Raw genomic sequence first — 24196 nt, forward strand, 5'->3', positions numbered from 1 at the left:
ACACGTATTTGGATAACATTGCCTCTTCTACGTGTATTTTCAGGTCTGTTTAATTAAGTAAGGTTCTAGACTCTTTAGACCTTTAGTACTACTTGTATGAAGATTTGCGAAGTGTAGGAAGATTTTGATTTGACAGTGGTCTGTAATCAAGGCACAAATTTTGCCTTAACAGCTGAGCTTTGAGAATACAAATATAAACAGTCCCAGTTTTAGATGGAATCTTTCATTTTCCAGATGTTACAAGGCATTCATCTTTTCATGATGCACTTTGGAAGGTTGATTTCATCTCGTCCTTCTACATTTTGCTTCCTAAATGATTTTATTTGGTACCTGAAATGGCTCATCATGGACCTTCGAAAAATGATATATTCTGCTCATTTCATGTGATATGTCTGCTTCAAGTACATCTTAGAGGTGTTTAAGGGAAGATGACAGGGAAGCAACTGCTATTTTGACCATATTTTCTTTTCCTTTCCTGAATTAGGAGCCTTGATTACAGTAGGAAGCTGAAAAATGTAAGTGTTCTCACTTTGCTTTCAAAACATCTTTTCTTCTCATTTGGATGGTTCAGATGTAAAATTTAGCTCATAAGTTCAATGCCTTCAGTATGCCTTGCTAGGAAGAGCCCTTAGAAAACAAGGATATGTGTCTCTGATAGAAGAATCAATCACTGTGATAGAAACAAAAATTGTAGGTGGGGGAGTTTTCTGTAATTAAGAAGGACTCGTTCCAGAAGTAAATAAATGAAAGCTCACATTCTGTAATTCTGTTTCTTAAATACAAGATGATCTGTCTCAGCACTAATACCAGTTCCTTTCTGTTCGTACGCACAGATGGGATTATTAAATAAAGCAGCTGGGCACATTTTTTTTAGAGAAAAGATCAGCATAATATAAATAGTGTTGACTGTCATGGTTCTGTACTTTTTCTATTTTTTTCTTATTAATCTCTTGAGTTTTTGTATAAAACTTCCCCAAATCAACTTTTTGGAATTGGATGTTAAGTTCAGTTAGTGCTTTTTTTGTTCTTTATTGAGGGGAGGGAGCAGAAGGGCAAAGGTGGAGAGGAAGAGAGAGAGAGGGAGAGAGAGAGAGAATCTCAAGCAGGCTCCACACTCAGCACAGAACCCAAAACAGAGCTCAAATTTACAACCCTGGGATCATGACCTGAGCAGAAATTGAGAGTCAGACACTAAACTGACTGAACCACCCTGGCACCCCAGTGCTCTTTCATTTTAAGTTTAAATTAGGAATGTAAGAAGTGACCTTGTGTATGTAAAATTTTAAATTGACTATAACCCCTACTTTTTTTTTTTTAATTTCCAGGGTGCTGCTATATTTGGTTGACATTTCCATTCTTGTCTTCTTTTTCTTCCTCCGTAAAACTAGGGCTCTATGCCATTTTTTATCATGCATTTAAGTGAATCAGAAAGCCCATAATCGAAAACACAACACCATTCTGTCTTTCTCCTGTTACACCTTTCAAAATAGCCCTCATACTCTTAGCACACATTAGTTATTTTATGGTCCTCGTTAACGTCCTGACATTTGGAATTGTCTGTTCTCTGGAAATTTATTTGTAAGCAATCAGTTTAAAAGGACTTTCTGGAAGTTTTGAAGGATTCCTGAAGCGCAGTTTTCCCACAGAGGTAGAAAACCAAATCACATTGTAGCATCAGTACACATAACCATTTTTGGGGCCTGTTGCCATCTGGCACCATGTACACATATCACATTGTCCAAAGCATTTCCTGGTCCAGCAAGTGGAGGGAGGAGGTACCCTAAGTACTTCCCAGCCTGATTGAAGCAATAAGACCACATGTGAAAATAAAATAATAGTCAGCTTTTCCGTAAGCTTCAAATCCCAATAATTCAGTTTTAAGGAGCCCATCTGCAGCCTTCTGGGCTTTCTGGAAAAATCAAGGTAAAGAGCATTGGCATTTGTGGACAGTTTCTTTGGAAAGACAGAAAAAAATTAACTTAGGACTTCAGACTCTTTAAAATTCTTGGACATTTGTAAGCATGCAAGGTTATTTAGTTGGCAGTAATTTTGTCCAGGCTACAAATGTCCTATCTCAGATGAATAGGAATCTAACTCTACCCCAAAGCTAGATATCTGAAAATTGTACTCCCCATTACATTGCTTTCTTCTGATGTCAGTTAAATGGATGGCGTTGCTTCTGTGTTGGGAGCCACTAACTAACCTGCCTGACTCCTCTGAGGATTTGCAGTTGATCTTAGCAGAGCCTTTGTGGCCACAAGTAGAAATCGTGAGCCTTTAAAAACACCGTCTGTCAAAAGGAATTGACAACCTGTTTCATGTTCATCTGGGGAAAGGCTCCAGAGGTCCAGAAACTTTTTACTTCCTAATTTCAAAAACTTTATTACACAGAAATCATTTTGGAGGATTTATTTTTCCTTCTTGCCGTCTTAGAGATCATTTTCTTACAACCAAACTTTTCCTAAAACTAGAACTTTAGTTTAACTACTGAATCATGTTTGTGTTGACTGATAGAGCATTGGGTTCTTATTAAAATGATTTTACATTTAATGGATACCTCATGGATGGCGGTTTTTCTGAATCAGTGTTGCACATTCTCTCCTTCCTGCTTTCCTGTTGGTGGAGCGTTCTTGATTCCGTCGTTTAAAAGTAATTCTCGAGGGAAAATTCTCCTGCCCTTGTGCATGATTTTGTTTCACAGGTATTAGTTACCATTTATTGGCTGGGAAAAGCAGCAAATAGCTCTGCCTCCTATAGCGGAACCACGCTGAACCTGAAGGAGTTCGAAGGCTTGCTGGCTCAGATGAGAAAGGTAACTTGACTTTTCTTCTTTATCCCGAGAGGTTAAAATAAGAAGGGAAATCAACACATTTGCTCCTTTTTAAGATGATGGCTTGGTGTGGTCAAACTGCACATGCCAGCGATGTCTTGCACTCAAGGGAAGGACAGGTTGTGTTACAAATGAGCTCTCTGCCTTGTGTATCCCATGCCTACCCGAACTTGTTGCAGCCTTCAGAGAATGGAAGGTATAGGCTCTCTCCAACTTTAATTCCAAAAGAGCAAATTCAGTCTGTCAGTGTGTGGCTTTGTATGCCAGAGAGCTCAGTGCTTGCTGTCTTGAGGGAGTAACGCCTGAATTAAACCATACAGTATTACATGAACATGAAGACTCGCTCTGCATTTGTCCTAAAGGTCATTTTGTTTGGCCGTCCGGGCATCAGTGTGGGTGAGAGGTAACGTCTGCCAAGTTCTCACTGGACATCCGTGGGCTCTGACAAATTAGAAACATTCTCATCTAAGATGTGCATTTTATGGCCATTGTTTCCCGACGACCTGGGAACTTGGAAGACATTTTTTTGCGGTATTCAAAGCTTTATTTATTTATTTGATTATGGGAAAGACTGATCTAAGGTAGGAATGTGTCAAAGAAAACAGTGGGATGTTTTATGTGTGCCCACCTGTGTATTCCTTTTAAGGTTCGGCAATGTACGTGAACTCATCCAAAGTCCTAGGATATATATAGTGTTACCTGTGAGCAACCCCACCCAACCAGCCTGGTGACTGTGTCATCATGATTTGTATCATCCAGGGGTTTTGGATAAGGTCCGTATTGTAGCACAAGTAGTTAAGATCTTGCCCTTCCTCATGTCTCTAACATGCAAACTAAATGCACTAATGAGACTCCCTTGAGAGACATTCCTACTTTGACAAAAAAAAATTTCTTTTAGAGAAAGAGCAAGAGGGAAAGGGGCAGAAGGAGAGAAAGAGAGAAAATCTTAATGATAGATAAGTCATCTTTTCCTTAGATTTTGAGAGAGAGAGAGAACACAAGTAGGGGAGTGGGGCAGAAGGAGAGAAAGGGAGAGGAAGAGAGAGAGAATCTTAAGCAAGCTCCACACTCAGCATGGAGCCTGATGTGGGGCTTGATCCCAGGACCCTGGGATCATGGTCTGAGCCAAAACCAAGAGTCAGACGCTCAACTGACAGAGCCACCCAGGCGCCTTACACCATCTTTTTACAACTGTTTAAAAGCCCTACTTCACAGTTCCTTTCTCTGCTGCATTCTCTTGGAATCTGATTCATTCTTGTTACGGACATTTCTCACTAGTTCAGCTCCTCTATAATCTTCAACTCTCCTGGCTTCCCCTTCTGTTGAGACCGTTCTCCTTGTCAGCTGCCTTGAAATGACCTGTTGTTGTTAATAGCTGTTCCCTTCTTTTAAAAAATGTTCACTGGGGCGCCTGGGTGGCTCAGTCGGTTAAGCATCCGACTTCGGCTCAGGTCATGATCTTGTGGTTCGTGGGTTCGAGCCCCGCGTCGGGCTGTGTGCTGACAGCTAGCTCAGAGCCTGGAGCCTGTTTCAGATTCTGTGTCTCCCTCTCTCTATGACCCTCCCCGGCTCATGCTGTCTCTCTCTCAGAAATAAATAAAACATTAAAAAACTGTTCATTTATTTATTTTTAGAGCGAGAGAGAGAACACGTGCATGAGTGGGTGAGGGGCAGAGAGCAAGGGAGAGAATCCCAAGCAAGCTCTGTGCTGTCAGCTCAGTCCCACGAACAACGAGATCATGACCTGAGCCTGAATCAAGAGCTGGACGCTAAACTAGCTGAGCTACCAGGCATCCCCAGCTGTTCCCTTTTTTAAATGAATGTAGACAACATAGCAAGACATGAGGGAATACGTGGTATCACTGGACAAGGCATGACTTAACTAAAATCACCAGCTGTGTATATACCTCTAAATAGAGAGTAATTGACCTGAACTTCACAGATATATCCAGCACCTGGAGCTATCTGTTTGTCTGGAATTTATTTCATTTCATTTTATTTCTTAAAACTGGGTTTATCTGAGAAATGCAGAAAACCCTAACAGGGGCTTAAATAAGATAGAATTTTATTTGAAACTCACATAAAAGAGGTCTGAACATGAGCTGTGGGGAGATGACCGTCAGGGACCAGGCCCTTCTGTCTTTTTACTCCAACATCCTCAACCCTTGGGTTCTCACCTTTCTGGCCCAACATGGCTGTACGAGCTGTAGCCGTCTTATCCACATTGGGGTCCGGAGAAAGGAGGGATGAGGGAAGAAGGGCCTATGCTTTCCCTTTAAACGCACTTCTGCAAAGTCACATGCACTCCTCTGCTCATATCCTATCGGCCCAAACTTGGTCACGCATCCATGCCTAGCTGCAAAGAAAGACTTGAGAGAGGGAGACTGTACTGCAGCTAAAACCTGTGGATATTTTCACTGGAGAAGAAACGGAGAACAGATAGAGCAGGGACAACCAGGAACACTTCTGCACAGTTACAGGCTGAAGTAAACTTGGAATTGAAATGTTTTCTTTCACAAAGGAGACTAGCCAGAAGTTTCTTATATTCATTTTTCTAGGGGGAGAAATGTATATAAAAATGATCAACTTATAGAGTGACACGTGTAGAGCCCTTAGTGCAAGCTTCTGGCACGTAGTAGGTATTCAGTAGGCTGCTGTTGCCGTATACTGAGAAAAGATCTCTGAAAGCATGGTGACAGTGGCCTGTCAGTGAGCCTGGATATGTCAGAGGAGGTCTCCCAAAGGAGGGGACGCTGAAAGACTGTAAGAATGTTGAGACTGAAGGAAGAACCATAGGGACTAAGGTGCCCTTAGAATCTCAGGGATGGGAGCTGGAAAGCAAACAGTCTAGGTTCTTCTTTTCTATGGGTCTCTCTCACCTCTTCCTCTCTCTCCTTGAGGTTTCCTCACATCAGGGAACATGGCCAACAGCATCCGCAGGGTTATCTGCTTCTAGCTCCTTGCCCAGAAAGCGAGGGGGTTCTTTCTCCTAGGCCCAGCTGTAAAATTCCTAGGACTGTACCCTGGCCCCATGTGGGTCCTATTCCTGAACCAGGCTCTGTGACTGGGGGCAACGGCTGCCATGATTGACCTAAGCACTACCGCTTCAGGAGGTGAGGGGTGATACATCGAGCAAGGGGTTAAAGAGCAGGGAATGTGATGGGCAGGAACAGACCTCTGCCAACATCAGCTTCTCTTCCCGTCCCCTGCCTTATTTTTTCATGATACTTACCGCCCAACTTTGTATTCATTTATCTGTTTATCTTTTGTCTTTTCTACTAGAACATAAGGCCTGTGGGGACAGGATATTTATTGGCTTTGCAGAATGTTGGGCCCCCAGCATAAGGACTGTATCTGGCCCATGGAAAGTGCCCAGTAAATATCTGAGGGGTAAATAGCTTCCCTGGCCAGAGTGTGGTGGGTGCAGATGGGTCATCAGGTTGGAAAAGTGAACCCTAAACCACTCCGGTATGGGATTTAGCCACTTTATACATCACAAAGAGGCAGAAAATGTTGAGTGGTAACACTGTGGCATCTGGAGTTTCTCAGATACTGTAAGTCACCCGGCAACCTTGGCTGGTTCTCATTATCTCTGACAAAGGGGGGTAAGAAGAGGACCGAGGAGTGAAATGATCCAAAAATGCCGTAGATATTGGGAGTCCCCACCGCATTCATTAGCACACGGTTACTAGAACAACTAGCAGTGAGTACACTGGACAGATTTGAGTCTTCTCCCTTGTCCCTAAGGTGCTCTCTATAGAAGACCAAAAGCTGCTGGGCTCCTGGACAAAAAGCATCTATGACATAACTAGAGCCCCCCCACCCCCCATACACACACACAGAAGAATTTAGACGGTGCTAGGCTTTGTGTTGATTGATAGCTTTTGCTCTCCCCCAAAAGCTTAACTTTACGTGACTTGATGGAATCCAATAAAATTGCTCACCCAGCTAATGTCCACATCTTTATTCCTGGTGGAAGAACCAGCTGTTGCTTCATCCTGAGGTTTCAAGGGACCAGGCTGGCCAAGGGTGACCACGGGTGGCTTGTTTTTCGCTTTTCACACTGGCCACGCCTTTCGGCTTCCAGCTCTTGCCTGATCCGCGGTTTTGTTCTTGGCTTTCTACGCAGTCATGAACAGAACGGCTTTTCTGTTTTTCTTTCCCATAACAAGCTGTGAGAAAGCAGCTGAAGCTCCAAGAGACATGTTGACTTTCTCTTTCTTTCTGTTCTCTTGTGGTTTGTCGGGTAGGAGTAAGATGGTGCTTGGGCCTTTGGAGGAGCATTTCTGATTATTATTATTTTCTTGAAAATCCAGTTTGTAATGCGATACTGAGCAGCTTGTAAAACTGTGTCATTTCTAGATGGGACTAGTGGCCTAGTTCCGAGCATCTGCCCTCCCTGATGGGAAATTGCATCCAAGGCATCTAGTTATGGGATATAAACAAAGGAGATTTCAGAAGAGTATCCGTGCATGTACAGGTTGTCTCCTTAACTACATTCATAAGTTCTGTATGATTTGCATATTGACACGCACATGCCCAAATGACTACATGGTAGTAATTATAATCAAAGCTAACACTCTGAGTACTTATGCGTCAGGCATTTTTCTGATTGCCCAGTAATCATGTGAGATAGATGTTATTATTAACTCCATGTAACAGATGAGAAAACTGACATCAGGTGAGATGAAATAACTTGGCTAAGGTCACACAAATGACAAGAGGTGGACCCAGGATTTAAGCCCAGTCAGTTGGGTTTCAAAGACCATGCGCCTAACTGCCTCTGTTTTGCTGTATTTATAGCGTGGTGATTTAGGCATAAACAGCATTTAGCAAAGGAGCATTGTCCAGGTTAGCATCATTCACAGAGTAAGAACTCAGTGAAGGTCCAGTACTTGGAAGAGATGATGCTGGTAATGGCAACTATACAACTGTAACAACACCCAAGTTGATGGAACGCCATCCAGTTTTCCTATTTGGGATTTGGAGACGGAATCCTGTGTTGGAATCACACTTTTGCTGCTTACTGTGTGATCTCAGTTAAGTTACTTAACCTTTCTGATTCTTATTTTTCTCTTCTATAAAATGAGGACAGTACTAACCACATCACTGTAGGGTTGTGAGGATTAAATGCATGTACAAAAAGCATCATGCGTGGCCCTAGCCACAGTTAAGTATTCAATAAAAGTGACCTTCATGTTTTAAGTCATTTGGCCTATTCTCAGTGAATAAATAGCCCAAGATTATTACTTGCATTTCCAAAGAAATTAAATACAAAACCATATCCAATTTAGATCTATACTTTTCAACTAGTTATGAGTTCTTTCTTTTGTGGCTAGTCAGGCCTGGCTTTTGTTCAAGTCCCTGTTAACTTTTGACCTACAAGTAAACTACCTTAATTTCCATAACTGGAATTTCTGCCTTCCTCCAGAGGGTCAAATGGGCTGCCTTCACCCAGGCCATTTGACAACCTATTCTTGGGGCGGGGGTGGGGGTGGGGGGGGGCAATAATCAGGTCCTAGGTGTGGAGGCTGCAGAGTGCTCCTCTCAGTCCTGCCCTCCTCTCTCCCACTCCTCCCTCCCCTCCAGGCAGAACCCGTGGGTGCCTTGTGAATTACAGCTGCCTGTCCCCTCGAAATGCTTCTTGTGGGGAGAGTGTCAGAGGGGCTGCATAGAACTGAAAAGCAGCTGGTAGCGGTATTTCCTACAAAGGCATTGGCTCCAGTGGGCATATTAGTCAGCTTAGACAGCTTCCAAAATTGCTAACATGGAGAGAGTATTTGTTTATTTTTCCTTCCTCTTGGGAATGTGGAGGGGACCTTCCCGAGCATCCCAGGACATCCACAGTGTGACATTCCAGCCTTCACAGAGGAGAACATGCCCCTCTGCCAACATCATCCGCAGCCCTGATTTTAAGCGACAGTCTGGAGGAGATTAAACTGAGGTTTATCTTTGAGTGACCGGAGTTATTTTTGTTTTCGTCAGCCTGGACTATTGTAATTAATGCGAAGACAGTGGCGGGAACAAGGCTTTTATTATAATACGAGGGTGAGGATGGCTTTGACTGACCTTTCTTCTGCTGGGGTTTCAGTGTTTTAGTATGTGCTGCTTGCGCTGGAAAGAATTTATAATCACAGGCTGTCAAAGACAGCCATTGTTCTCACTGCTCTGAACATGTGGGTCAGCCACAAGTGCTTTCAGCTCCCCCAGCGCCAGAGCTGGCAGAGAGCGAGAGCATGCCTGGATTCTTCTGAGGCATCAGGAAAAGCATTTTGCATATTTTTCATTGCTTTTTTTTTTAAACCTTCTGCCTCAGAAAGACAGCTCCCTTTCAGAGCAGGAATTTCCCTTCAAGGTAGCAGGAGATGAAAGCATGCTCCTCCAGGACTTTATGGAACTGATTCTGCTGCAGAAACAAATGCTGTGTGCATTTGCCAGATAGCGTAAACAGGAGCAATTGCACGGCTACACCAGGGGCTCAGTCCCAGACCGGGCATGCCGTTATGGATTCCGAAAGACGGGTCAAGGTTAAGGTTTCCGTTTTTTATTTTTGTTTTTGTCTGTCACTGTATTCTTGTGAATCCAAACTTAATGATCTTTTACTCTTAATTCCTTTGCCTTTTTTTTTTTTTTTTATAACGTGGAGGTTGAGCTACTTGGATTTTTATTTTTATTTGTTTATTGTTTGAAAGGCGCACGATTTTCTGATCAGGAAAGTTGCGGCAGGGAAGGTCACGGAACGAAATGTTGGCTTGTAGATGGTAATCCGTGCCATAATTTTTCCACGCTGACATTACATGCCGGATCTTTGGAAGACCACTGGAGACGGATTTTCCTGGTATTGTAGGCTCTCCCTTTGTTGCTGAAGTGTCTGTAATCCTTTCGTTTTATTTTTGGACAGGAGACGGATGACATTGAGAGTCCTAAACGTAGTATCCGAGACAGTGGCTACATAGACTGCTGGGATTCTGAGCGCAGCGACTCCCTCTCTCCCCCTCGCCACGGCAGAGATGATTCCTTCGACAGCCTAGATTCCTTTGGCTCCCGTTCCCGGCAGACACCTTCACCAGATGTAGTCCTCAGGGGAAGCAGCGATGGTAGGTCGCAGCCTTCGTACACGGCACCTTTTAAAATTAAACATTAACAAGAGCCGCCTTCTCACCGGTGGAGAGAAGGCAGGCTCCATATCCACCTTGCTGGAACCCGGTCACTCTAAACAGGGAGAAGAAAAAGTGTTTTCGGGGTGATTTTCGTGGTCCTTAGAATTTGGGTTGGCTCTGCTAGCTGTTTGAACATTGCCTCAGTGAGCATATCTTCTAGTGGAAAAAATGTTACATCATTCCTCCCCTTGGTCTCAGTGAATCGAGACGCTGTGCAGGACATTAGCTCATAAAGTGTGCCGAAGGTTTATATGCTCTGGGTATGAGGCAGGGAAATGTTTGAGTACCACACTGTATACGTGAAAATGAATCAACTTCCAGCAAACTGGAAACGCGCTACACACACGTAGGAAAGTCCTAAAGCCCGGGGAACGTTAATTGGCAGGGTTTTGGCAATCTGTTCAATGCCTGTGATACCTGACCGTTGACTGGAGCCACGCGGGTGGCCTTTAATGTACACAACCCAGACTGCCTGTTTGCTCTGAGTCTGGGTTTGATTTAAATCCCATGGATTTTATATCACCTGCAAGGAATGATCATTTCTCTTTACAGAAATGTGTGGTCATGCAACATGATGTGAATTTAATGCATATTTTCCAGAAGCTGTTTACCTTCCTTATCTTGCACCTTTGTATTTTGGGGAAGGGAAGATGGATTGGTTTTGCGTGTGCAAACTTGCAGAAAGAAGCTAAGGCTGGTGGGGAATGTTTTGTTTCTATTTTTTTTTTAGTGTATTGCTTGATGGTTGCTGATGTTTCTAGAGACTTACGGCTTCTCTCTGAGATGAACATTCTCTTTTATGGCTAAATGATCTCTTTCAGCTATAACATTCTATCCAAATTACTTGAGCACTTAATGTACCTAGGTCCCAAATCAATTCCTTCACACCTAGTATCTCATTTAGTCCTTAGCACAGGTTATGAGGAACATCGTTTCTCACTTAGTCCTCCCACAAGCCTGTGAGACGTTTATTATTTGTATTTTACAGAAGAACCTTAGAGAGGTTAAGTAATTGCCCTCAAGTTGTTAAGTGACAAACATCACAGTTATCAAGTGGTGTAACAATGTTAGCCTCAGGAAGTGTGAGTCCAGAACTTACACTCTTAAACTGGATTTGCCCACACTTCTGTTTCCCTAATAAATTTTTAAAATTCTAGAATGACTGAACTAATGCTTTTGTGTAGTACTTAAGCTTTCCAACAAATAGATTAGCCGAGAGCCACATAGTATGTGACTCCAGAATAATCCCATGGTACATTGTGAGCTGCTTGGAAAACATTTCTAAAATTGTATACGGCATCTTAAGTTCTGACCCACAGTATTGGAAGTTACAATACCAAGTACAGTACCAAATTGAGCTTTCACCTAACCAAAAGGTGGGGATTTACTTTCACAAAACCTATCTAACCCAAACTATTTCATATTATTTTGACTGCTTTTTTTTTTTAAATTATTATTTTCTTCATCTTGGTGTTCTGGAAGGGATAACACAGATCTTTTCTTCCGTCACCAGCTTCGAGGGGTTCAGAGTTTATAACAAGCCACATCTTGAAGGGATTTGAGATGGTAATTACTAATATTGCACTAATATGTGCTCAAGCACAACTTAGCTTGCAACAATTAAGATTGATAAGTTAGGGTCTTTTTATAAATATTTTCTATGTAAATAAAAATACAAAATTGATCTTCATAAAACACCATTCATGAAAGAGCACCTTGTATACAGATTTCACCAAACAGCCTAATGCCTTCAGGCTTATGATCTTGTAAACTGTTCAAGACCCAGTGAGGTTTTTAAAGTAACAAATTAAAAAAAAAAATTTTATCTGCCTTAAAAAATGTAGTATAATTTTCTCCGAATCGGTGTTGTATTTATTAGATTTTATGGTATTTTTTTAAACAATACTTATCCAAGAAGATTGCTAGTCCTAATAAACACTTTGGGGGTTAGAAGAACATTTTTAAGTCTTGAAAATTTATTTTCTAAGCACTCACAATCAACTAGGGAAAATCTTAACATAAAATTATCCAGCTTTTATTGGGACAATATTTTACTATTATGGAGGCCCACTGCCCCATTTGGTGGGGACAGTCAGGAACCACTCACAGGTGCCACGATTCCATGGGCTGCCCATGAGAGCTACTTGGTCAGGATGCTGTGGGTCTCTGGGGTCCATTCAGCCAACCTGTCTTGCTGAATAGGTGCCAGTTCCTCCCTTACCTTCACTAGCATTCCTTCTGAAGCCATAGCACGCTCTTCACTGAAGAGGAAATACAACTATTCAGGTGTTTTTAAGATTAAGAGCATAGTTTATAAAGATGATGAATACTCTTTTATAGGAAAGTTGAGTTGAGGGTGCCCGGGTGGCTCAACCAGTTAAGTGTCCAACTCTTTTTTCTTTTCTTAATGTTTTATTTATTTCTGAGAGAGAGAAAGAGAGAGAGAGAGAGAGAGACAGACAGACAGACAGACAGCGTGAGCAGGGGAGGGTCAGAGAGTGAGGAAGTGTCCAACTCTTGATCTCGTCAGCCCAGGTCATGATCTCACAGTTTCATGAGTTTGAGCCCCACATCAGGTTCTGTGCTGACAGTGCAGAGCCTGCTTGGGATTCTCTCTCTCTCCCTCTCTCTCTGCCCCTCCCCCTCACCTCTCTCTGAAAATAAATAAATTTTAATAGAAAGAAAGAAAGAAAAGATGAGTCAAGGGACAGAAATAAGGAATGAGAGAAATTAGAAGACAATGAGAAAGACAAGGGTTGAGAGTGTACATGGCAAAGATACAGGAAAATAGAAAGACCCCCTAGTTACTGGAAGGGAGAGAAATATAGCCCCATAGAAAGGAAGGGCCAGACTTTGATAAAGTATTGTCATCATCATCATGTGCTGCATTGCCATTTCCTAACTTTGGACATAAATAGAGGAGCCACCCTCGTATATTTCTACGCTTTCACGATGAATTCAAAATCTTTTGAAGTCCTGGCCTTATAGTAACTGAGCACGTACCATCCCAGCCACTTTCTAGGTGCTTTGTGCCATCTCATTTAATCCTCACAACCACCTTGAGAGCTGTGTCACCATCTCTGTTCCCAGTGAGAACCCTGAGGGACAGAGGGTTTACATTTTGCAGAGAAATCAGGCTCTTGTCCAGGAAATGACACTTCTTTCAACTGAGTTGCTCTGCCTCAGGGCATCTGTGAATTAACTTTTCTTGAACTGTCTGTTGAAGACATTTATCAGAGGGTAATTGTGGAAAGGAAAAGGGTGATCTGTATACATGTTAAGCAACCCATTTGAGGCTTTCTCTAAGATTGTTATAGAAAATATGTTTTTATAGATACTGTACACAAATAAGGTTCATAGATTATAGGATTTTAGAAGTGAGAAAATTGAGACAGCTCCAATTTGTTACTAAGCCTTCATCGTTGATCTAAGAATCATTTTCTTTCATTTATTTATTCAACAAAGTACAGAGCTTCCCCTAGTCAAGATGCTTTTAGCAAAGGACATTTCTCCAAGGGAAGTGGCCCATAGAGGAAGGAAGTTTGGGCTGGAATCTAGAGAATGGAAATTGGGAGTCCTGAGGGATTACTTACCAGCTGCACAGAAGGGGCTCTATCTGCCTCTCTGAGCCTCTGTTTCCACCTCTATAAAATGGGGATAATGTCAAATCAGGAAACAAATCCAAGAGTTTGGCAAGGTAAGGTAGTGTCAGTGTTTGTTTATAAAGCGTTTCACAGGGACCTCTAAATGTTACTGAGACAGACAGATATGCTTGATGGAAGACTTGGGTGGGAAGGTGCTAATTTATGAATCAAAAACCAGCAAGTCCCGAAATGGTCAAAACTTCAGAAGGGAGGCTGAAAAAGCAAGTGCCATGAATAATTCATCAACTGCATATTTCATCTGCAACAATGAACAACTTGTTTATGGTCATTGCATTTAACTTTTAAAGTCTTTTAAAAGCCATGAAATCGTTTAATCTCCAGGGCAAATCATTTCATTCCTATTTTTTACAGAAAAGGACATGCAAGTGTGTTAGAACAAGCCTAGGAACCCGTAGCTCATTAGGGACAGGTCCGGAACTCTTACGACAGAAAGAGTGATCCGCATTCTTCACTTACTCTGTCCCAGATACTCTACCAACAGTTTACACATGCCTGATCCCCACCCCCAAAGGCCTATGAAGCAGGGGGCATTATTATCCTCACTTTGCATATTGGGGAAACTGAGGCTTCAAGAGGTGACATCACAGCTGCAGAGTCTCAGAGCTCGTGAGTGGCAGAGCTCAGAATGAACTGGCTCTGGCTGAAGACCCTGCGTCTTGCCACATCTGTTGACTCAGTTGAAGGCTCTTTTGACAAACATAAAAAAGTAAATGTTATTTACTCTCAGCGGAGCTGAGTAACCTATTCATGACACTGCCCTTGATTAAGAGTTCCCAAAGAACTTCCACGAGGCAGCTACCTGTAAGGGTAGTGTGTTTGTTTTAACAACAGCTTCACTCAGTCAGGTCTTACCCATCTAGTGAGACTGAGACTCAGGAAAACAAGGATATAATATAATTATTGGGCTCTTGCCCCCATAAAGCTGATTTGGCAACATTGAGTTCTTTTGCATTGCCCGAAGCGCTCTTTAACTCAAACCAGTTCATTTATTCATCAGATCATCTGAGGATGCCCACTGGGGTGCCAAGACACTGTGATAAGTGCTATGAATGACGTAAAGCCCTTGTTCTCAAAATCCTAGGTCAAAAGTGTAACATGCCTGAAGAAAAGACTAGATTGGGCCATGAGTTTCACAGGAAGAAAAGACTGCCTCCAGCTATGGGTACCAGAAAGGGCTCTGCTTTGGAGGAATATGCATTTATTATACCTCAGACCACTTTCTGGAAGGCAGACCCTTGGGGTACTCTCAATCTGCCACTTTTCTGAATTCATATTGTTCATATAATGCCTTTGCTCTTTGATTATAACTAATATTCTCCAGGTGTTTCATAGATTGGCTAAAGGGACCTCGAAGACAAAACATCGTTTTATGACATTTCCGTTATAAACAGAGTCCTTGAGAATTCTTATTTGTGTGAATATCTCCCATGGTGCAAGATAATGTAGCAACAGGTGCTCAGTTAAAAACTCCATTGGTTAATTTAAATCTTTTCTTTTGAGAAGACGTTTTGCAGAATCCTAGCAGGCTCTAGTTCCACTGCAAATGTGTTGCAGATCGTAGTTCTCAGACACTATTAGGTTTACCTTTATTTTTCAAATTTGGTTTTCCCCTCTGATTTGAGTTCAGAGCTTTACCCAGAATAGGCTAATTTAGACGGATACTTTAGATTTGTTAAGTGAATAACTGAAAGACGGAATCCTCAGGACCCACAGATCTAACCACCTCCCTAACACTGCATGCTGGGAACTTTTCTGCTAGCCCAGCACACCTTTTCAGCACCCATCTTCTCTTCCCCAGGGAGAGGAAGTGACTCTGAATCCGACTTGCCACATCGGAAGCTGCCAGATGTGAAGAAGGATGACATGTCTGCAAGGCGGACTTCCCATGGTGAGCCGAAATCAGCAGTGCCTTTTAACCAGTACCTCCCGAACAAAAGCAATCAGACGGCCTACATCCCCGCTCCTTTGAGGAAGAAGAAAGCAGAGCGAGAGGAATATCGGAAGAGCTGGAGTACTGCCACCTCGCCCCTGGGTGGGGACAGGCCCTTCAGGTAAGGCCTGAGCCACGCTGCTCCCATCCTGGCTTGAGTACTAGCAGTAGAGGAACCTCAGCTCCCACTATGAATGAGCTCAAATAACCATTTCAGAACTTTGAGGTAATATTACAAAGGGAGGTGGGCAGGACAGATCTTTGGGGAGAGATTGTGATGATAGAGTCTAAGCTCCATGAAGGCGCCTCAGACAGTGCCTGGCACACAGTAGGTATTCAACAAATCCTTGTCCAAAGAGCAGATTTTTGAAACCAGTTTGATTGACAGGACATTGAGTATGAATCTGTCAGCCATATCCTTCTGTGGAGACTGCCTGACTCCCACTCTTGTTAAATTAGGTGCAGAAAGCCTTATCTTCATACAAAAAAAAAAAAAAAAAAAAAAAAAAAACCTTTTTCTTAAATCTAGATACATGGTTATCTGGATACAGGCTCAAGTAGGTAAGGGATGCGTGGAACATGCTTCAGAATCACATGTGGAAACTCAATACGTGGGTGGTACATTGAACCACTTATCTCTTCTGAGAAGTAAGCAGTGATTTCCCCTAAACTCTGCTTATGTTTTTCTATTTATTCAGCAAGTATTTATTGAACATCTAATACATGGCAGGTGCTGTCTTTTGGCACCAGGGACTCTAATAAATAGAATAGAGTCCCTGCCTTCAAGAACTTTCAAGAGCCTTCTTGTCCAGTATAAGAAACCTACAGTCTAGTCTACTTCTTTGAGTAAAACCACCCTGATCATTGCATGCTTACTTCTAATAATCCGCCTGCATTATCTGTGATTTCCACTGAATGAACATTTTATTAAAAGTTTTAATTATTGGATAAAACATGAATTTTCTCTTTCCAGCAGAAAAGGTTTTTTGCCTTTCAATACCAATTTTGAAATAGCTCTTAATGTTGAGATTAGGATACATTGTATTTAGTAACAAATTAATGGCTGCAGTTAACTTTCTTCACATGACCAGGATCGTGTTGCCAGCCACGACTTTTTTTTTTTTTTTTTAATGAAAAGTAATATCAGAATGACCAGGAGGTGACATGTGGTCTGCTTCCCGGCCCAGGCTGTTAGTTTGGTAAACCGTATTGTCCACCTCACTAGCTATCCCGAGACCATAGAGGAAGAGGGAAGTGAAGTGGGGTCTTCCTGTGAAGAGGACCCGGTCGACCAAATGGATCCTGGTGGGAAGCCTTCTGATGGCGGTTTAGAGTTACCCACCGGCGAGGGGGCTGTGACGATGGCACTAGCTCCCAAGCCGGAAGAAAGAGATGCCGTTGAAATCCAAAAGCGCAGGAGGCTGGAGCAAGCTGGGATCAAGGTCATGCCAGCAGCACAGCGCTTCGCCAGGTTAGCTGTGCAGGCCGAAGCCCGGCCCCGCTGGCTTTGTGCATGCCTGGGCTTTGGAACCTGGCTGTTGGAGTTGTTGGAGTGAGTTTCCATCTTGTTTCCCGCTTCCTGCTTTTTCCCTTCGCAGCTCTCTTCCCGAGCAGAGCGAATAGAAATAGCTGCTAGTCTCTACCCCAGGCCGTGCCTCTGCCAAGAACTTGGTTGTTTGAATGGAGGCGAAGGGCAAGCTTCTTGCTATTTGATGAGACCGTCTCCTGGAGTCCTTGTGGTCAGTCACTTGTGGGCGGCAGGACTTACCTAGCAATAACATTGTCTTTATCAATTGTTTGCGGCTTGTTAATTTTCACACTGCTCCTAAATGGCTCTTATCTTACTTGCCACATCACTGGAAAGTAGTTCCTTTGAAATGGGGAGCTGTCTCTTCAGAAAGAGTGGTTGGCTTATAGAAATCCACTTACTTTCTTTGTCCCAAGGGAGTAGTAAGATTGTGCTCATTTGACTCCCTTTCTGAAGCCTGTTGATTCAAAAACAAAGAGTGGAGTAATTCCTTCTCTTAATTGTAATAAAGGCACCGGTATTCAGCCCTGATGACTTCGTATTACACGTGTGATGGAACCCTTCAGCAGTCGGACTCGCAGAAAACGATAGTTCTACAGTTTTATGTAGTGTTTTGAGAATCTGGTTAATTTTTCTCATATAATAACCACAAAAATCCTAACAAATTATAATGAGACCAAAATATAGTTGATAAATTAAAATTCATAACAGCGAGACAATTGAAATTCCTTTGCCACTTGCTGTCCCATTTAATCGGAAGAGGTGGGTGACATACCCATTTTCAAGAAGAATAAACTGAGGATCAGTGACAGTAAGTGACTTGCTGGTCCGAGAGCTAGTTACCGTTGACCTGGTGGCCAGACTTAGGTGTTCTGACTACAATACAACGCCTGCCTCCCATACATTTAACAGAACATTTCCCAGGTCTCTGTACAATTCCTATTGTAGTTAAGTGCCTATATGGTCTCATTCTCAGACTGAAAGTCCCAGCACCGACTTACACAGATTTAATTCCAAGAGTAGCTTGGTATTGCCAAAAACCCAAGGATATACTTCTTCCCTGTCCGTGGTATCCCACAGATAAATATATCTGTCCTGAACATATATGCGCTTCTAGAAAACTCTACCATAAAATTGTGCTTGTGTTACAAGCAGCTCTCTGGGTTTCTGAAATCATGAAAAGTAATGTCGTAGAATCTTCAAAACCAAAATCAAATCCAGATATCCTATAAATTTTGGAATAAAGATCTTGTCAGACACATATTTTTTCAACATTTGAGCATCTACTTGTATCAGAGAACAGGCTAGATGCTGAGAATACAAAAATGAATAGGATCCCCTTACCGTGTATTATTTTTCTGACTTTTCCTGCTTCTGTCTTCAAATCTAGGGCCCACTGGGAGTAGGAATATAGGTAAGAGTAAGAATTTACAAAAACCTTAATCTTAATATCCTTGACATACATACTTTCATTTTGGTCACATCTGTCATGTCTTTAAGCTAAAATTTACCAGATGCCATGATCTTTATTTTTTTCTATTTTATTATCATTTCCAAAAATTACTACTCTGCCTAGTTAAAACAAATCTCACTTTTAAAAATGGATTTTTCTATAATTACCAATCTAGTTGAATATTATGCATATTGGCTATTCCGGTTTCCTGTTTCATAAATTGTCTCATATCCTTTGCAGTTTTTTTATCATTTGAAAAGATTTCATGTTATTGTGGCAAAAAGACTCAGCATGAGATCTCCCCTCTGAAAAAATCTTAACTGCACAATATAGTTTTGTTAACTATAGGCACAATGTGATACACTAGATCTCTAGAATGTATTCATCCTGCCTAACTGAAACTTTATGCCCATTAATTAGCAACTCCTTGTTCCCTCCCCCCCAACCCCCAGCTCATAGCAACCACCATTTGACTCTTTGATACTATGTATTTAGCTCTTATATACTTCATACAAGTGGAATCATGCAGTATTTTTCCTTCCGTGACTAGCTTGTTTCACTTAGCCTAATGTTCTCAAGGTTCATCCATATTCTCAGACACTGCAGAATTCTCTTTTTAAAGGCTGAATGATATTCCATTATATGTAAAGAGCACATTTTCTTTATCCGTTCATCCATTAGTGGACATTTACGTTGTTTCCACATCTTGACTATTGTGAATAGTGGGACAATGAACATGGAAGTGTACTATCTCTTCCAGGTCCTGATTTCAATTCTTTTGGATAAGTAAACAAAAGTGAGGTTGCTGGATCATATACTAGTTCTATTTTTTTAAGTTTGTTTATCTATTTTGAGAGAGAGCAGGTACACAAGTGAGGGAGGGGCAGGGAGAGAGTGAAAGAGAGAGAATCCTAAGCAGGCTCTGCACTGTCAGCATGGAGCCCGACACAGGGCTCATACTTACAAATCATAAGATAATTACCTGAGCCAAAATCAAGAGTCAGACACTTAACCAACTGAGCCACCCAGGCGCCCCAAGATAGTTCTATTTTTAATTTTTCTAGGAACCTCTATCTCATCTTTAGAGTATCTGAAAGAGCAGCAAGAGATGAGTGGGGAGCTTCATTGAGCTAGCGCAGGACACCCAGGAATCATGGTGATGTAGAAAAAAGAAGAGATTGGACAAAGGCTTGACATTCCGTGGGTGTATTGGGCCTCTTCAGTAGCTGCGAGATTTATTTTGTCATGAAATATTGAAATCTTTTATGACAGTTCCCATTCTGTGCACAAACCTAGAATCGTGGTTAGTTTACAAATGTAATTCTGATGGGTGACTATTACATTTGTGTGCTCATTTTTGCTCCCACCCACATTTCCTGTTATCTGGCTTAATTTGTCACATATTTCATCCAAGGTAGCTCTGTTAAGCAGAAATTCGCAGGTCCATTAATATCACCACACTTTGGATCTTCTGACTTAACATCTGAAATTGCGTTCAGGAAAATTATGCATATTTCCAGAGAATGTCCCCAACAGCAATGTGATACAGCTGCTCTAAACACCCACAATTCATTTGTCGGCAGACTATTCAGCTGCTAGCTCTCTCATAAACCTTTTATACATACCATGTCACTAGCCTGGCCTGTCTTCGTATCGGTTGCTTTTTGCAGCCTTCAACAGACTTGAGAGCCATTATAAGTTTATCCACATTTGGAATCCTGCTTTTAATGAGGCAGAAAGTAGCTTAACTGGAATGAAGCACATATCCTGAAGATGCAAAGGCTTCTTGATGTCTGGAAAATAAGAATATAAGATATGTAAATATGCTGATGTCTCTGGCCACCACATCTTTGAACCCAGCAAGAGGCCCAATATATATCCTGTGGCCCATTTTGTAGCTGGGAAAGTCTGCATTTGTAGACATGGGTAATAATATGAAGTCATAGGTGAGGAATGGAGGCACACAGACAAAGGACAAGGCTTTAATTTTGTAGACTGTTTTCTTGTTTTTTTCTCCCCAAATCTTGTCAAACACCTCCTTGTATTATTTCTATATACAGTATATAAAAAGGAGCAAAAGTGCATGTTATTCCATTTTCACGGTGAGTTTAGAACCCTAGAAATCCCAAGCTTCCTGTCAAACCGTATATTAGGAGGTATCTTAGCATCGAGGGACAGAGAATAGGACTTCTTAATAAATGTGTGGAGTTTAATATTTATTAGAGTCACCATTGAAGTAAAAAGCGTATAGACTATTTTTTCTTCTGTTTTAGTTTATGATTAAGTTAGCTTAATTACCCCCAAATCTGAGACTCTGCCAAAAATAGCCAAGATTTCTGTTTTTAAGAGGATAAAATAGGAACCAAGATTCACTTCCCCTGAATTAAAATGCCATGGAGATTTCAGTTCTCTTACTTGGTGTTTCCCATTGGAGAAGTAAACTTCTTTTATTTTTTTTTTTGAACTGAATTATAGGTTTCACGTGATTGTACTTCTTTTCTAATTGTTTTCATATGTTTCAGCACTCAGTCTTTTCGGCTGGTCTGTGGATCTTCTCAACCACGTAGTAATTAATTACAGAGAACAAAACAAAAAAAAAAGCCTCCAAGGAACAATAGACATTTTTGAAAACTTTAGAGGAAGAGTGGATGCAGCTGAGTGCCAGACACGTATTCCTCTACACCCTGCTCACCAGACGCCCGTGTCGCTGGCTGCTGCTGAGCCGATCCCTGGGGATCGGGGACCAGACGCATGCAGAGCTTGCGTGAGCCTCCGGGACTCTGGACGCGGCAGCACTGTCTGGGCATCGGCTGAGCAGGGAGGTTTCTGGTGTTGGCCATTTTCAGCAGGTCTCAAGGCGCTTCTGGAGAGCCCTGTTTCTTTCACTAGGACAAACTGACTGCCGGTGTGAGCTGGCTGTTTGTATGTTACCAAGGGAAAAGGGGTGAAAGAGAATGCCACTTCTTCCTTAGTTGAAATCGTTATCTCGTTCACTTTGAAATATATAACTTTGAGACAAGAGCTTTCCCTTTCCTCTCACCTGCTTCGTTGGAGCCCATATTCTCTCCTGCAAATTCAGCCTTACTCGTTCTAGAGGGGGCTGGACGGGTTGCCAGGTTGGAGGCTGAGCTTGGCCTTTCTTGTTTCTCACAGTATTCCTTCTCCGCGAAGCAGTGAGCCGTGCCCACAGAGAAGCCCTTCTTCCCAAAGCGATTCGTCTATGAATAACTTGGGAAAAATAAAAATGTCAAACCTCCCCCATGCATATCAAGCCAGATAGCCTGCGTCTGCCCCTTAAATTTGCTTTATTTATCTAAATTCAGGCAACTGGGGCTGGAAGCCTCAATATTCTCCTCTACAAAGGAGGCATGGTAACTCTTACAGGCCTGTCATATGTATCTGGAATATACTAGCTGCTCAGAGAGTTGTAATTATTGAGAGCTGAAGGAGAACATACTGAACCTTTCCTGTAGACTGCGCTTAAGGTCCTTCAAGGGAAAAAGAAAAGCACATTATAAAACATTATTTAAAAATTTTAGTCACTAGACACTGGTGAACACAGTCCCACATATGTGCCTTAGACATATTATTTATTACCATGACCAGTGTCACTCGTCCAGAATTTGTGTCATGATTTTTTTCCCTCTTTCTCTGAGTCTGCCTTGAAACTCTAAATGTACAGGATTCAAGCAAGTAGCAGAAAATAATTCATTATGACCGTTTTGTCAAGTGGGCAGGGAGTGACTTTTCAGTGGCCAATGATACAGAAAGCTGTCTTCACCCTCTTTTTTTTTTTCTTTTTTTTTAAGTCCACACATCTAAATTGAGATCATTTGAAATAAGTCTTGCCACGCTGGGCATTTAGCCAAAAAAGAAACGCCCCAGGGAATTTGCAGCCTGGCTTGGGCTCCTGTGATACAGAGAACACCAGATTCTCCCTGCTCAACTTGGCATCACAAATTGGCATGGTCATTTGCATAAATGCATATGTTTTATTCTAAAGAATTCTGCCTGAGTTTGGGGAGATTGTAACCCATGACCACTGCTACTCAAAAACTGAATAGGGTGCTGCTTTGGACTTAGGAGGTTCAAGCTGCGGGCGTGCTCCTCCCTAACCTGGGGCAGATCAGCTGAAAAGAGATAATGAGTGTGAAAGCGCTTTGTAAACTGTAAAGTGCTGTGCAAGCATTGTAAGGTAGGATTAGTTAGCATTCTGCTACTGTTAATCCCAGCAGAACATAGGGCTCTGTGACCAGCAGTGCAAATCACAACTCCAGTCTAAGTGCAGCAGACAGGATCCCTTGATTTGGTAACCAAAATACCAAATTGCTCTTTCTCCGACCTCATAGTCATGAGAGTGCCTTTTTTTTTATATGATGTTCCGCTTTCAATACTATTCACGGCCTGGTCCTTTGCTAAATGCATGGCATAGTGGTTACAAACAGAACCTCAGAGCCAGACTGCCTGAGTTTAAATTTTAATTTCACCACTGGCACTTTGACCTTGGGCAAATTTCTTAACCTAGAACCTAGTGTCCACTCTCTTAAAATGACCGATGCTAATAACACAAAGATTGCAAGGTTAGTATCAGGTTTAAATGAATTAATGCTTAGAAGGAATTCTAGCCCATACCGAGTGCTCAGTAATTGTTAGCCACTTTCTTTGTCATCAACCTTGTGCTGTTTGTTTGTTTGTTTGTTTGTCTGTTTAAGAGGTGGTGAGGGGCAGGGGGAGTGAGAGACCATCTTAAACACACTCCATGCTCAGTGTGAAGTCTGACATGGGACTCAATCCCATGACCTTAGGATCATGACCTGAGCCAAAATCAAGAGCCAAACGCTCAACCCACTGAGCCACCCAGGTGTCCCTGTGCTTTTTAAATAATGCCTTTTTGGAGAGATTAATTATTTGGCCTGTGATTTCCATTGGCTGTTCTTTATGGCCATAGTCAACCAGCACCAGTTGGTATTTTCCAGATGCATTGGCTAAGGAGGCAGGAGGGCATCGTTCTTGACTGGCCAGGCAGAACACTGAGGGGGTTAAGTGTGCAACTCAAAGGCAGGCTTCATATTTTAAGAAATAAATTTATTCAGGGAGCGAAGCATCACTAGGCACTTCCAAATTCTGTTTTAAATTTGTATTGAGAGCAGTGTCCACAGTGAGAAGATGGAATTTTCTGGGCATGATTAGTGATGATTTGACTTTCCAAAAGTCAGATGGAGTGAGGGCCTACTGTAGTCTTAAGATGATGCCCCTTCAGGACCAGTATCGGGCCGAGCAGCTGATACGGGCTACCTGGTGGACCAGGGTACACAATGTCCTTGTTCACTCTACACCTGGTTAGGCTAGTTCATTCCTTCTTCATTTCTGAGATGAGCTGTCCTTTGAGGATGAAGACTTTATTCTTAATCCTCTCTTAGAAATTACTACAGAGTAGGTGAGCTTTCTCTAGATATCAAGATATTTTATTATCTTTATGAAACAGGAAGAAGAAAATAAATGACAAAAATGTTTTAACATTTTATTATTACTTGGAAAAATAATTACTTAGAAGCAAGGCTGATCTTATGAGTAGGGGGAGAGGAGTCTGTGTGAATACCAGATAGACACCTTTGACCCTATTCCTATCC

General features: G+C 42.0%; 1 protein-coding gene across 4 annotated transcripts in view; it reads left to right on the forward strand.

Annotated features, from left to right (window-relative positions):
- LIMCH1 (LIM and calponin homology domains 1) overlaps positions 1 to 24196 on the forward strand; it is a 323010-nt gene that overhangs the window by 222790 nt on the left and 76024 nt on the right. For 2 of the 4 annotated variants that reach the window (XM_039227028.1, XM_039227026.1), the window contains exons 1-3: positions 9072 to 9357; positions 9732 to 9927; positions 15454 to 15706. In XM_039227028.1, coding sequence (XP_039082959.1) covers positions 9334 to 9357; positions 9732 to 9927; positions 15454 to 15706 — 473 coding nt within the window. In that variant the 5' untranslated portion in view covers positions 9072 to 9333. Of the gene's footprint in view, positions 1 to 484; positions 516 to 2701; positions 2813 to 9071; positions 9358 to 9731; positions 9928 to 15453; positions 15707 to 16810; positions 17057 to 24196 lie in introns of those variants that run through there. The other 2 variants (XM_039227025.1, XM_039227029.1) reach the window with 2 other exon arrangements.

This window comes from Hyaena hyaena, unplaced genomic scaffold (assembly GCF_003009895.1).
Source record: "Hyaena hyaena isolate Hyena2069 unplaced genomic scaffold, ASM300989v1 scaffold_24, whole genome shotgun sequence".
NCBI lineage: Eukaryota > Metazoa > Chordata > Mammalia > Carnivora > Hyaenidae > Hyaena > Hyaena hyaena.